General features: G+C 43.1%; 1 protein-coding gene across 2 annotated transcripts in view; it reads right to left on the bottom strand.

The window, feature by feature from the left end:
* CLPX (caseinolytic mitochondrial matrix peptidase chaperone subunit X) overlaps positions 1-12,529 on the bottom strand; it is a 32,783-nt gene extending 20,254 nt beyond the window's left edge. For both annotated transcript variants that reach the window (XM_077827685.1, XM_077827686.1), the window contains exons 1-3: positions 12,363-12,529; positions 5,243-5,403; positions 3,573-3,690 (exon numbers count right to left, since the gene is read on the bottom strand). In XM_077827685.1, coding sequence (XP_077683811.1) covers positions 3,573-3,690; positions 5,243-5,403; positions 12,363-12,435 — 352 coding nt within the window. In that variant the 5' untranslated portion in view covers positions 12,436-12,529. The remainder of the gene's footprint in view (positions 1-3,572; positions 3,691-5,242; positions 5,404-12,362) is intronic.
* Between the last annotated feature and the right edge of the window lie 2,609 nt (positions 12,530-15,138).

The following is a 15,138-nucleotide window of genomic DNA, read 5'->3' as shown; positions in this document are numbered from 1 at the left end:
AAAACGATAAGGTCAATGGCAACTGGCAGAACATTTTACATCACCAGCTTCACAGAAGGTCACACTTTTTAGCAATTTCCTCAGGACAGAGGAGGTATAAGAAGCTCTGCAGATCTCCAGAGCCAGCAATAACGTTATATTAATAAGTACACACAAATGTCTATGCAATAGTTCCAGTTTCAAATAACTTCACTGGCATGATGAGGTCTGCAAACGTTTAGATACAACAACAGGTAGTGAAAAGGACGTTAAGCTTGGCTGTTGACTTGGCTCCCATGGCATGCTGAAGGCTGTGCACACTACAAGTCAGTATTTATAGTGGTAAGGTGCAAGCCATGTCACACCACAGCAGAGCATTACATCAAGTTTTTGCACATATCATGTGGGCAATAGTATTATTTAAAAAGCTTGAATCTACACTCTGGGGTGGAGATAGAGCAATTGCAGTGTAGTAACTAAGAGAGCATGATGTCAAGGAAAAAGGGGCAGGAAATCCACTAATTTCCTAACAGGTTTCAACATGACAAGAAAACCCTGCTCTGGAGTATGCAAAGGGCAGGGAGTTCATCCCAGCAGAGCGAGGTGATGACAATGCCTGTTTTTAAGAGTACTCGGGCTCAAAAGGTACAGGTGGTTTTGACTTCACCTCTCAGGCATGAATTTTCATCTCACTGAGGGAAGCACTGATCACAGGATTTCCCTCCACACAGCCTGATACCTAATGCTAGGTACAAGGAGCGTTGAACAAATGGGTAAAAACCACCAAGATCCCTCCAAAGAGCCCAAGAAGATGAGTGTGTTGGAATAGCAGAGAATCACAAACTATTGTGCAAGGTTTGCAGCAATGTGATGAAGAAGCACATTACAAACAAGCTGCACTGGAATGTCAAGCTGTCACTCCACCACTCAATGGCTCTTTGCAACTTGATTCATTTATAAAGAAGCTATTTGACTCAATTCCATTTTAGCATTCTGTTAATCATCTCAAGATGAGTACAGAGTTAATTTGATGTTTAATTTTTTAAGTGTGTGGGGCACATACTGGATAAATGTGTTTTCCTTAGTCAGTAAATATGTAATTAAAACACTGAAGATTTACAAGTCAAAACAACAGGTTTGTTTTGTCTTTTTAAAGTAGTGGCATTACAGGCTTAGCTGAAAATGAAGTTACAGTCTGTTTCATAGAATACAACCACCCATTAATGGAATGGGAATGGAACTTGGATGGGAATTTTGACAATTTAAAGAGGACAAGAACACAGCTTGCTTCCCTACAGCTATTCTGCATTCTATAGTGCAAATAAACCCAGAAAAGAAAATAAGTAGAGTAAAACAAAAACAGACTGAGTTAGGAAAAAAATGTACTCAAATTAACAGCTTGAAAGAGAACTGGAAAAAGATGTAAGGAGTCCAATGGATTCAGGAAGAAATTTTGATGTAAGCCTTAAAGGAATATCTGAAAAATTTTAGCAACTACAACTGATTTTCTTAAAGATCATAGTTACTAGGAATCCAATGACAGCTCTCCCTCCATTCTGTTTCTCTAACAAGCCCTAAACAAAAGAAAAGAGTTGGTTCCACTCTTACTTGTTGCAATGCTGCATTGTCTAAAAAGACTCTTTAAATCCCAGTATCTCAAGAGGGATGAGAAATTAGGAACATCCAATTGCCCAAAAGAGGCCATCCTCTCACTGTATCTTGATGCTTGAGTTCTCTCAAACTTCCATCAGCCTCAATTCTCCAGATAAGGAAAGGTAATTGGTTTTTAGTCTTATGTGCCCCATGATATCCTGGTTAGGTTCCAGTCTGGCTCTGGTCTTCTTTTTAAATTGAAAATATCTCATCAAGCAAGCTTATCTCCTACACCATAAGAGTATGAGCTTCATGGTAAGATCACTTCTAAACACAGGTTAAAGTATGTCTCTCTGTTGTCCATGGACCCAACAAGTTTGATCTCTGCTCTGAAGCAGTTCTTGGATGATGTTTCCAGCTGGATGCACAGAAACAACCCCATCATCAGCCCTGGTGTTGGTGGTAACCTAGGTGGAGATAGTAATTTTGAGACTCAGTTTCCTGATGTCTTTGTTTACAACTGGGTGCCTTTAGAAGATGGTGAGTCAGATTAAGAATCTTTTCCTCACTTTCAACTACACCCTTTCTGTGGAAAGTCCCATATGGTGAACAGGGTCTGAAGTGTTTATTCCAGCTGTGCAATTAGGGCCGAATTTGCAGAAATTCTGAGCATATACCTTTTTAACTGAAAACAACAGACGCTGCGGGAGCTTAACACTTCTGAAAATCAGTCCCTCTTTCACAGTGATCCTTTATCTATCTTGGGACTATCTTGCAACACCAAGACATGTCCCTGGGACCATAAAGTTGGATAACTGCAGTACCTTCCTATCAAGGCTTATCTGTTTACAATTTGTTCAGAACAAAGCATCAGAAATCTGTTTTTTAGTTTAGGTATCTGTGATATTACACCTACCCTGCACTCTATACAGGGACTTTAAATTGACCTTGTTTTTAACCCTTAACAGCACGGACCTGGCTATTCATGAGACCTTCATCCTTAAGTCTTGTTAAAAGCAGCTGATGAATATTTGCGCTCTGACAACCCAATTTTTAGAGACCTCTGTCACTTGCTAGGTAAGCAAGAGTTTGTGCTTCACTCTAGTAGACCCTAAGGCATGGGATTCATGCTGCTCTACACTACTGCCTCAGCTTATCTGTCCAAAGTGCTTTTAAGTACGACTACTTTTAATCCTATAGTTGTATTCCTCTCCCCATTGCTCCTCCATTCAACATCTCTGGTGTGCTACAACCTCTTTAATCTTCTGTTTAAAAGAGTTAATTCTAAATATTTTAAACTTAATGTATTAAAATTCTTGCTGTACAGTATACCAAGTGTCCAGGGAAGGCAAAGGCTGCACTTCAAAAATAAGGTTGATCTTCAGTGGTGGTCTGGCATTTGATGTTAGAAGATTTTTTTTCCCCATTCACTGTGAACTCAACTACTCTTCTGAACACACTATGGCTCTTATTCTGGCCTACAAGATCCAAAACATATATTTCTTCTAATATATTCTAAAATGTGGTGATTCTCTTAGTGGATCAGCAATTCACACTACTCTTCCTATTGCTTAAGAAAAAGGTTTTAATGGTAAATAAGCAAAAAATCATGCACATGCTCATTAGAAAGCCAGTTAGGAGCTGAAGTAATATTGTCTACATGAACACTTCTTCCACTAAGATACAAAATGTAATAGTTAAAATAAGCTTACATTGTTCACAATATTGCTCTGCATACTGTTGACCGAATTCTGCTCCTGATTATACTCATGCAGTTCCTCCTGATTTACAATGTCAGTGACATTATTCTGGATTAACACCATCATAGCTGGATATTTATATGCATGGCATAAGTATCTGAAATTCTCAGTATTCAGAATAAAACTTAGCTATCGGAACAGAATGGTTAAAATTTTAGTTTGGCAATAATGTCAATGTTTTATAGAAATGGAGAATCACCCATATAAATCAGAACACAATAATCCTTTGTTAACACTTACACACAAAGGTCTCTACATGTGTGCACAGGTCTCCACACTTTGGGCACCGCAGCTGGTTTCCTCCTTTCCCCGAGCTTCCAGAACTGGACTTTTTACTGCCTCCCTCACTGACAGATTTCTAATGAGAAACAATAAAATAATATTTCAATTGTTAGTTCCAGACAATGAATTTCAGATTTGTTTCATTATACATACCACAGTATATAATGAAAAAAGTTAAAAATCGGCAGCTAAAACTCTATTTTCAGTATTTGAAAAAAGACTTCAAACAGCTACAGTAAGAGAGTTTCAAAATTTTATGCTTAAAAACAGGCTAACATTTTCCTGTCAACAAGCCAGAAGAAGCACCATGTCACAAGAGACAGAAGAAGTGACTAGTGATTTTGGATGCTCAACCTGAAATACATTTGACACACCTGGTTTTTCAGAACGTACTGGCCACCCATCCTCTCAAAAACAGGCCCTTTCAAGGTGTCTCAAAATGAGTACTCAGAAATTAAGGCATCCAAAATCACAAGTCCCTTTTGAAAATTTAGATTCTAACCACTAAGGCATCAGTTCCCAAACTTTTGAAAGCTGAGCCCCAATTTGGTAAAATTAAACTAGTTGTGCCCTCCTGCAGTCCCACGACACGTTATTAAAGGCCTATCCATCTCAACTTCTAAATTAAGGCACATCCCACATTTTGGGAAATAATAGAAATATCTTCTCTATCGCTCTCTCTCTTTTTTTTTTTTTTTTTTTAACATTCTTTGATTAGCAAGGAAATACCTAACAATGCTGACACTTGAAATATCTTAATTAGCACTCACTGAAAGATGGGGCTGTCCACATCTCAAAACTATTGTTTCAGGGTCTCTGCAAACTTATATAGACAACACTACATTGGTTACGCCCTCTTTACATTTTGAAGGTTTTCTCTGTAATCATAACAGCTATAGACTGACTTTAAAAATAATATATTCACACACAGAAGCCTCTGAAAAATTAACACATCTGTCCATGCCCCATGGCTAGTCCTTCACATTCCACGAAATATCAGTGTAAGGAAAAGTTATTGAAGTACCCCATACACTTTCCAAAATCCTACTTGCTGACTAAGGAACAACCCATCAGGTAAGCAGATTCTTCAGGTGTATGATTATTAATTGCAGGTACAAGACAAAGAACAGGGTAAAACAAAGATTATAAGTAAGTTCATAACAAGAATAGCAATTAAACATATAAGACTAAAATGAGTCTTTTCCACAAAGCACTCTTTCTTAGTTCCATGGCAACATATTACAGAAGTAATTAGAAAACCATAATATGTTTAGTTTAAAGAAACCAAAATAAGATGTAGTCAGTTTTTAAAAAAGTGTTAAAAGACTTTCAGATACCACTTCTATGTGAGTTCCTGCAAATGTTTGTGATTTTATAACCATATTTCACAATATTTTCAAAATATTTATCACACTTTTTGCTGTTTGAAAGACCCAAACAATTGGGAGAAAGTGACAATAAAAGTATTTGTGTACTGTCAAAGGCACAAACCATACAATGAAAATATTTTTCCTCTAATCTTTTCAGTTACAGTAATCTGAAGGGTAACTTGTAACAGTAGGTAAAAATTTCAGAAAGGAGTGTGGTTAAGAGATCCCTTTAAGCAATAGGTAGTGTATGCAGACTACCTTATTGCCATCGCCAGAACCATCCTTGCTCGTGCCATCTTTTGAAGCAAAGTATGCTGGTGTTTCTGAAAAACTTCTAAAAGGAATCCTTCTTAGAGACCGAGTTTCAAAAGTCCCAATTCTTCCTAAAACAGCGAGACAAGTACGACCACAAGTAATACCTGGAAATGAAACAAATCCTGTAAGTCTGTGGGACACACATCTTGCTCCCCACAATTCAAACAAACTCTTTGCATAAAATAGGGAAAATGCGCCACGTTATCTATTATTAGTTTGCTTTATGGTGTAAGAGAGAATAAGATATAGTTACCACTCTAGCTAGTATTTTACCATTTATCAGAAGACATCTGAAGTGCTAATATATTGTGTATTGAGACCCCCTTTTCCCAATTTCCTGAGTCCTTATCATATGGCAGTGAAAAGGACTTTGAAGGAAAATATGACTTTCCTTTTGGTCAAAAAGTCACCAGCATTTCAGAACAATTCCAAATAGGATTTATTTGAAAGTTCCTTCTGAAGCAGAAGAAGAGCTACAGATAGATGAAGGAATACAGGTTTGATTGACTTAAGTCAACAGAACACCGAACACTACTTCTAAAGTCTTCACAGGGATGAATATATTTTCAATTAAGTTAACAGGTTAATTCAGCAGACAGTTCACATACAATGGGCATTTGAATTGTATAATAATAAAAATTTAAATAGTATCCCCAAAATACCTCACTGTGTATACACACATCCCCACAACATTATATACTACCATGAGGAAAAATACAGATTGAAAATGACAATGTAGATCCCATTTTTTACACCATTATAGTGTAGTGAAGATTTCTACTAGCATTATAGTCAAACAACAATTAGTCAGCTGTACTCAGTTAACATCAGTCCTCTAGATGTGTGTCCAAAATGTAATCACAATACAAAAATAACCACTTAATATACTATTACACATTCTCTCATCTAACACATTAGCAGAGGCAACAAAGTCATTTAATGATTTTAATAAGTGTAAGTTTGTCAACAACTCTAGTCTGAACAAAAAAGTACATTAACAAAAAATTGCTCTCCTTTTTAATCCTGATGGCATCCCAGCCCAGGCCTGATTTTGATTAAACTGTATAGTGATTAATCAAGGCCATGTCTACACTAGGAACGCTTTGCTGTTATAGATATACCAGTTTCTTATACCAGCAAAACACTCCTCCTACAGACACAGCTTATACTGGCAAAACTGCACTTTTGCTAATTTAGCTTATTCTAGTTCCTCACCCCTCAACCCCAAAAAAACCCCACTCCATAAAAATAACCTATTCAATGTATAACAGAAGCACAGTTTTGCAGGTTTTACACTAAGGATTTTAGTTGGCACAGTTAGGTCTGTCAGGGATCAGACCTCCTCATGCCTCTGACCACCATAGCCAGGCCGTCAGAAGCCTGTAGCGCGGACATGGCCAAATTATCAATAGTGGTTAGTTAGCAAACAGTACTACAGTTCAGCTCTCAATGTCCAAACGTCAGTTATCCAAGATAGCATCATGTCCCCACCTCAATATCTGTCATATCAAAGATTTTCTTGCTAATCCAAAATTATTTCAGGTCCCCAGCAACATTTAGGTAATTGAGGTTATATTATGCTAGTGACAGTTACAGAAAAGCGCAATCAGGATGAAAAAAAGATCAACCTTTAACATGTATTATGAAATGAGGTAACTGCAGAGATAATAATGAAATGACCTTTGAAACGTCTCCTAATCATATGAAATGTACCATGTAAGTGTCTTAGCAGCGTAGTACACTGGTCTTCATTTGGCAGAATCAGAATCCTTGACACTTACTTGTAAACATTTCCAAAAGTCAGTTTCCAGGAATTTTCAGAAGGTCAGATTTGAAGAAACAAATTCTTAAGGGGGAAATGTAGGGGGGCTATTATGTTTGGCAGCATGGCTATCTTCTATAAACAGTGGGTACAAATTTTAAATTAAATACTCTATTTTTAACTTTGACTGTTTTAAATGATTTATTTCCAACATGAAAAAAACTCATCCATTAGGCTACCCAAACTGTTGGTAGTCTTGCAACAGCCTGGGAGAAATACTCCACATGTGGGTGGTTATGAGCCCACCTACACTATTCCTACAGTTTTAGAAGCTTTTACATAGATTAAAATACAAGAAATGGTACAAAATTCAAGTAGCAATGATACATTTGAGATCTAGATTTCATGTTAGGGAGCTACTACACATAACTAGTAAACAATGTGAGGGGAATTCTAAGGGCTGACCTACAGGAAAATGCTACTTAACAATAATGATATAGCAGTACAGCATCAGCTCCTATTTTTTTTATTCCAGCTAACTTTGGACTGGGGTAGGTGGAGGAGGATTGAACCCTGGGAAGAAATCTCATCCACTGAAAGTTTATCATCTCAGCAGAACCTTCTCAAGCAGGGACACACAAATGAAGAGAATATGGATGATAGGATGAGTGGAGTTGGTTTGCAATGAAACAGAAAATGATTTCCAGTCATTTCTAAGACAGTTTATCATAAATCTAAGTCTATCGTTTTAATTTATCAGGATTTTGTTAAAATAAGTTCAAAGACAGACATGTAATTTTGTTCCAATATTTGACCTTCAGAATTTTTCACTGGCTATCAATTCCCCTCAACATTACACTTTATTCCCTTAATGCACACATTTCATTATGAGAATATATTTTAAATGATTTAATAAACAACATTCTTAGGACTTTCAGCTTAAATTCTTGGTGTCCTTTGAGAGAGAGGAGGGTTTTTGAAAATGACACCTTATTACTTTAATACAAGGACAGACAATAATAAGGAAGAGTATTACACACAGACATACATATGGTCAAAGAAAAAGCCCCTGCCAACATCTGCTACTGCAAAGTCACAACCAGTGATATTGAATCAAATCAGATTTGCGGATTTTTAAAAAAAACAGTTTACTAGCAAAACACTACCATAAATTAAGGTAATTAAGATATATGTTTAAAAGGGACACTATCAACTCAAAATATATATTTAAAAAAATAGTTGTGTTTGTACTTGACCCTTAGTCCCAACCAATTGAAGATGTCTCTTGCCTGCTGCAATAAGAGAGCAAACTGAATCTAAGGGTTCCTTTTCTTTTTGTGAAGCTAAGGGAAATCATGAAACTAACTATACACAAACTGCTGGCAAATGCACAAAGTAAACTGAAAACAAAAAAAGATTTCTCTTTCAGTTACTGTAATGTTAGGGCACGGACGGGCAAACTTTTTGGCCCAAGGGCCACACTGGATTCCAAAACCGTATGGAGGGCCAGGTAGGGAAGGCTGTGCCTCCCCAAACAGCCTGGCCCCCGCCCCCTATCCGCCCCCTCCCACTTTCTGCCCCCTGACTGCTCCCTCAGAATCCCTGACCCATCCAACCCCCCCTGCTCCCTGTCACCTGATTGCCCCGACCCCATCCACACCCCCCACCCCAACAGCCCGCTGGGACTCCCATGCCTATCCAACCCCCCCCCCCCCCCCGTTCCCCATCCTCTGACACCTCTCAGAACCTCTGCCTTATCCAACCACCCCCTGCTCCCTGACTGCCCCCCGGGATCCCCTGCCCCTTATCCAATCCCCGGGCCCCCTTACCATGCTGCTCAGAGCAGCATGTCTGGCAGCCGTGCCACCCGGCTGGAGACAGACATACTGCCACTCTGCCCTGCATGAGCGCGCGGCGGCGTAGCTGCGGGGGAGGGAGACAGCGGGGGAGGGGCCGGGGGCCAGCTTCCTAGGCCAGAAGCTCAGGGGCTGGGCAGGACGGTCCCATGGGCCGGATGCGGTCCGTAGCTTGCCCACCTCTGGGTTATGGATTACTTGAAAAAAACAGTAGATACAGAATTTGAAGTTGGTGTCCTTTCAGTAAAATATTTTTACAACACTCTGAAGTTGAAAAGCACTATTTAAGTGGTAACACTAACAGTTAAATGTTTTGCTATTCAAACCTTGACAAGCGTTACTTTAAATACCATGACAATCAATCTAAAAAGATTCTGCTGGGTTGTGATACTATTTACTGTGTGGTATTAGCTATGATACCATGGCAGTTGACACATTCTAGTTCAGTGGTCCTCACCCAGGGGTATGCATATCCCGGGGGGATGCAGAGGTCTTCCATGGGGTACAGCAACTCATCTAGATATTTGCCTAGTTTTACAACAGGCTACATAAAAAGCACTAGCAAAGTCAGAACAAACTAAAATTTCATACAGACAATGACTCGTTTATACTGCTCTATATACTACACACAGAAGGGGGTACAGCAGTCTGGAAAGGCTGGGAGAAAGTTGTTGGCAGAGCATTTCAGGGCACCCTGCAAGAATTATCTTTTCACCCAGGCTGGGTTTAGGAGGGTGTAAATAGGTTCAGAAGGAAAAGTTAGGTATCACCAGTATGAGTTGGTTAGATAGGAAGAAGGCTTTTCATGATACAGAACCATCTCGCAAATTTCAAAATTGGTTATTTTGGAGAAAGTTTATTGTACATGTACCTAAAGAGTAAAATAGGAAGAAATTTACTGCACCCATTTCCATAAAATGTAAGTAATTATAAAGTGCAATTTTCCAAGAATATTCCACATTCCAGTCAAATACCTGGTTTATTTTCACTCCACATTTTAGTCAAAACCTGAGCAATTCAACCTTCCCCTGCCTCTATTTCACGTTTATAGCAAAAATTTATTTTGAAGAAACTTGTGATTGGTTAAAAATAATCAATTCAAAACTGAAAAGCTTGTTGATACACAGTAGAGTATGTTTTGCTAAATCCTTATGTGTACTGCATGAAAAATAAAATCTTTTACTCAAGTGATTGCTATGTTTGACAGCAGCTATATAATGTGCAATACCACTATCTCAGTTCTTCGTACTATTCCATGGTATCCGAGTACCTCACAATCTTTTAATGTATTTATCCTCAGTATCCTAGTAATGTAGGAAAATTATGTTATCCCATTTTTAAGATGAGGAACTGAAACACAGACACAAAAGTCACATGTGGAGTCTCTAAATGGAGCAGGAGATTGAACTCAAGTCCCAAACTAGCACCCTAACCACCAGACCATCCTTGAATTTTCTACCATTTGCAGGGTTAGATCCATCAGTGACTGCAACAGGTGCCAACCACAAGCACCTAGGATACTGGATAAGAGTTGCAGGCATTATTATATGGCAAAATGTGAATAGTCTCCTCTACAACTATTACAGGAAATTGGACTCAAAAATAATTTTTTGTTACTCTGAAATTTCTAGTTTTTCATTTCTCTTTATAGATTCAATTTACATTATGTATTTTGAATAAAGAAAAACACTGGATATGCTGTTTATAGAAAATACTTGATTCAGATACTGACAAGAACTTTTTACCTTTTAAACTTTATTTGCTTTTAGAGGGTTCGTGTAAGGTAGAGAGTTCACAGTTGAAAATATTGATTTGAACCTCCCAGTGCAGGTCATGCTGGACTGGCAGATATGGAATCGGCTACATGGGTCATTGCAATGTAATGATTAGCCCTTGTTGAACTACCACATTAAGCTATTGTTACTGAGGTTGACAAAACGCTGTGCCCACTACACATGCATTAAACAGGCACTGGCAGGTTTAAAAATCCTTACCTGTGATACTATCACCACCTTACACTATTAACATTTATGTTCCTTAATTCTTGCATTTCTAGTTTAAACTATGAAAATAAACTTGAAGGTTCTTGCCAGTCAGTCACAAGTTTATTCATCAACATGATGTTCCATTCTCATTAGTAATTAAATATTTTAAATCCTAAAACCCATTTGCACTTTTCTCTTAATACTAGTTTTGTAAACCTTTCTTCTAGCCACTCAATATACATTTAGGCCTGAACTAACCAAGTGGCCTTTTGGACTTAAAAAAAAAAAAAAAGAAGAAGTGAAAGAGTAAACTATTGCTTGACTAAGGACCCTACAAAGATTGAGCAACACAGAAGTCTGGTTAGAATGCCACTGGCTGTAAGAACCAGAAATACATTGCACATAGTGACTTGAGGGAGGTGATTTCTTTCAGTAAAGCCTAGACAGGAATTAATAGGAGTATCCCCAACACTGCTTCTGCACTGACCCACAACAAAGCTAGCTGGATGGAGATTTAATATCTCTTGCCAATTGTACATTGGTTCTACGACAAATCCATTTCAAGTGAGCTATCCTACAAACACGTTTCAATGCTTGAACTCTTGCTATAAGCATGTTTGGCACTCTATAGTTCAATGACAGGTATGCTTCCTACTCCCCCCACCCCCTTTCTCCAAACTACCCTCTTTACAAGAGCCATCGACTGGAGCTATACAAAGAAACAAAAACCAAGTTAGATCCCTCATTTTAGACCCGACTCCAGCCCCACCATTGAGCTTGCGATACCTCCCGTTCGTAACTAGATTATGGACACCGGTAATGTAGAGTCACGAAGCCCAGGCTAGAGAGCGATCACTGTGGCTAACGCAGGGCACCCCGCTTCCTTTGGACCTCCCTCCACCGACACTCCTTATCTGGGGGGCGATCGCCCCGTCGTTTGGAAAATACTGAACAGCGGCTTAGTCCTTGGTGTGACAGAGGATGCAGCGGGGCGAGGCACAGGCAGGGCAGACGCGTGAGAGCAGCCCCCCGCCGAGCGCAGGGCTGGGGCTGGGTGCTGGGGGCGGTGCAGCGCCGGCAGCGGGGACCCGGGGGGTGCGGCCGGGGCTCAACCCCGCAGAGACACGGGGAGGGGGTGTTCGCCCCCCATTCTCTGCGGGAGGATCCAGGCCAGGGCTCGGGGAGGAGCGGGAGCCCCAGCGCGGGGGGCGCTCACTGGGGCGCGGTCCGGACGACGGTGATGCCCCCCCAGCGGACTCAGTCCCACGGGGCGGGGGGCTCTCGGCCCGGATCTTGCAGAGGGGGGCTCGGCGGGAGTTGGCATTCAGGGCTCGGTCTCCGGGGAGCGGTGGGGGGAGCAGGGTACGCCCCAGGGGCCGGTCTCCGGAGAGGGAGTACCCGGCCCCGTCTCTCTAGAGGACCCCGGGCAGTGGGGGCTCGCAGGCGGGCGGGGTCATTACCTCTGTGCGCGGAAGGCAGCGAGGAGCCGAGCAGCCGCGCAGCGGCAGCAGCGCAGGTGTTACAGGCGGCCATGGTCCCGCTCGGCCTCAGCGCCCCGCACCTGCTCACTAGGCCTCCGGCCGGCAGCCTCCCGCGCCGCCCCCCCTCACACGGCTGCCGAGTAAACACCGCCCCTCCCCCTCCCCTTCTTTCCCCTCCCTTCCCCCAACTACCGTCACCACGCTCGGCGCTTGTGTGTCGTCACGGCCAGCGCGCTCCTCTTTCGCGAGCGCCGGCTCCCTGCGAAGCAACCCGTGCCGGCCCGCACTGCATCTTGGGACACGTAGGCCGGCGCGCTAGGAGTGACGAGTTGGGCGGCCGGCGGCGACCCTCCGCCTCGCTGGAGCGTTGCATGCCGGGAGCTGTAGTTCAGGGGGGCTTTGCATGCCGGGAGTTGTAGTGCAGGTGGGGGAACTGGCAATGGGAGAGTGGCAGGGGTGGTGAGGCGCCGCCTGTTGGCAGACACCTTGTGATGCTTTGGGTCAACCTGCTGATGTAGGGAGAAGAGTGATGGTACCCGGGTGTTGCCGGCGTAGCGACTGTGTCACTAGATTTAGGGACGTTTTGGTTTCCCTAGCGAGGAAAGAAGTGTCACAGCGTCGGGGACAAATCTCACGACTTTCACTGCCCATGACAGCATCACTCACAAGCAGCAGCTCTGGTGTGAATAAAATCCATTCCACGCTCTTCTCACTACGTTCTGCTGCCCTAGTCCCATGTCCTAGTCCAGGGGTCGCCAGCCTGAGAAGGAGCGAGAATTTATCCATGTACATTGCCAAAGAGCCACAGTAATACGTCAGCAGCCCCCCATCAGCTCCCCCACTCCCCCGGCTCCCGGCGCCTCCTGCCCACGGGCAGCCCCATCGATCAGCGCCTCCCCATCCATCCCTGCACCTCCCGATCAGCTGTTTCGTGGCATGCAGGAGGCTGGGGAGGGGGAGGAGCGAGGGCACTGCAGGCTCAGGCGAGGGGGCGGGAAGGGGTGGAGTGGGGGCAGGTCCTGCGGCAGAGCCAGGCAGTGAGCACCCCCCCGGGACATTGGAAAGTTGGCACCTGTAGCTCCAGCCCCGGAATCGATGCCTGTACAAGGAGCCGCATATTAAACTCTGAAGAGCCGCTTGTGGCTCCGGAGCCCCAGGTTGGCCACCCCTGTCCTAGTCGGAAGAAAGCACATTCCAGGGTCTTGGTTGCCAGAGAGGCTGTGAATGAGAGCAAGGGTTTGAGCAGAGCAGTAGTTCTCAGCCAGGGTTATGTGTACCCCTGAGGACACGCAGAGGTCATCCAGGGGCACATCAACTCATCTAGATATTTGCCGAGTTTTACAACAGGCTACATAAAAAGCACTAGTAAAGTCAGTACAACACTAAAATTTTGTACTGCTCTATCTACGGTACACTGAAATGTAAGTACACTATTTATATTCCAATTGATTTATTTTATAATTATACGGTAAAAATGAGAACGTCAGCAATTTTTCAGTAATAGTGAGTTGTGACACTTTTGTATTTTTATGTCTGATTTTGTAAGCAAGTAGTTTTTAAGTGAGGTGAAACTTGGGATATGCAAGACAAATCAGACTCCTGGAAGGGGTACAGTAGTCTGGAAAAGTCTGTAGTCACTGGACTAGAGCCCCTTCTGGCAGAATAAATGCTTAGCACATAACTGGGGCTCAGTTTGATTCCTTGGTGGCGGGCACAGGGTGAAAAGCCAGATCTAATGGGGGAAGGGAAGCTGGAAGAGGGGAGGGTACACAAACGCCCTTGGGGGGAAAGTTATGATCTTCTGCTCAGTAAAAAGTTAAAAACCGTTAGTGACCAGGGCAGGCACCACTCCCTGGGCAAGGGCGATGCAGGAAAAAACATTTGTCAACAGGTCTTTGAGCCTTTGGCCACTGAAATGTTACCTGATCAAAACCCCCATGCAAGGAATGGGAAGCCGACTTGTCTAGCTGGGAAATTCCTTGGGACTCTACTAAACCTGCCCCCCATTACTAACTTCTATGCTTACCCTGCTCAGGCAAGAGAATAGTCCCAGCTGCTGAACAAAAAGCAGCAGCCATGCTGGGTGCTCCCTCTCCAGCTGGATAGTCTTGGCAGCTGAGTTATTATCATTGACCGGCGCTATTTGTGTCTCTCAGCTGGTAGGGGGCTGCCAAGAGGTTTCTGGCTGTCCTGATTACATGGGGCAGGGCTGGGGTCCCCCCCTACCTCTTAACCTGGGCATTTGGCTGCCCCTCCAGCCCTCTCTTTGAGGTTCTGCTCCCTGGGGACAAGGTCCAGATTCCATTAGCCCCTGCAGGGATGAGCTGTCCTGAGCAAAGCAAACCTGCCTCCCCCAGAGCAGACATTACCTTGAGACAAGGCTCCTGTGGAACTCCGTTCCGCGCTGTCCACAAGGGGCAGTTTGGTTTCTTCAGACATAGAAAAGGTTATTCTTTGTGCTGATCAAATCCCATCAGAGCAGGGGAGGGCAAACTACGGCCCAGAGGCAGCATCTGGCCCACCAGCCATTTTAAACCACCCCTCAAGCTCCCACTTGGGAGTGGAATCTGGGGCTTGCCCCGCTCTGGTGCTCCAGCCAAGGAGCAGGGTCGGGGGCTGTTCCACGCGGCTCCTGGAAGCAGCAGCATGCCCCCCCCTCTGGCTCCTATGCATAAGTGCAGCCAGGGGGCTCTGCTCTGCAAGCTGCCCCCACCCCAAGTTCCGACCCCGCAGCTCCCATTGGCTGGGAACCATG

The sequence above is a fragment of the Eretmochelys imbricata genome, chromosome 10 (assembly GCF_965152235.1).
Source record: "Eretmochelys imbricata isolate rEreImb1 chromosome 10, rEreImb1.hap1, whole genome shotgun sequence".
In the NCBI taxonomy this organism is placed as follows: Eukaryota; Metazoa; Chordata; order Testudines; family Cheloniidae; genus Eretmochelys; species Eretmochelys imbricata.
This window is presented reverse-complemented; position numbering and strand designations above follow the sequence as displayed.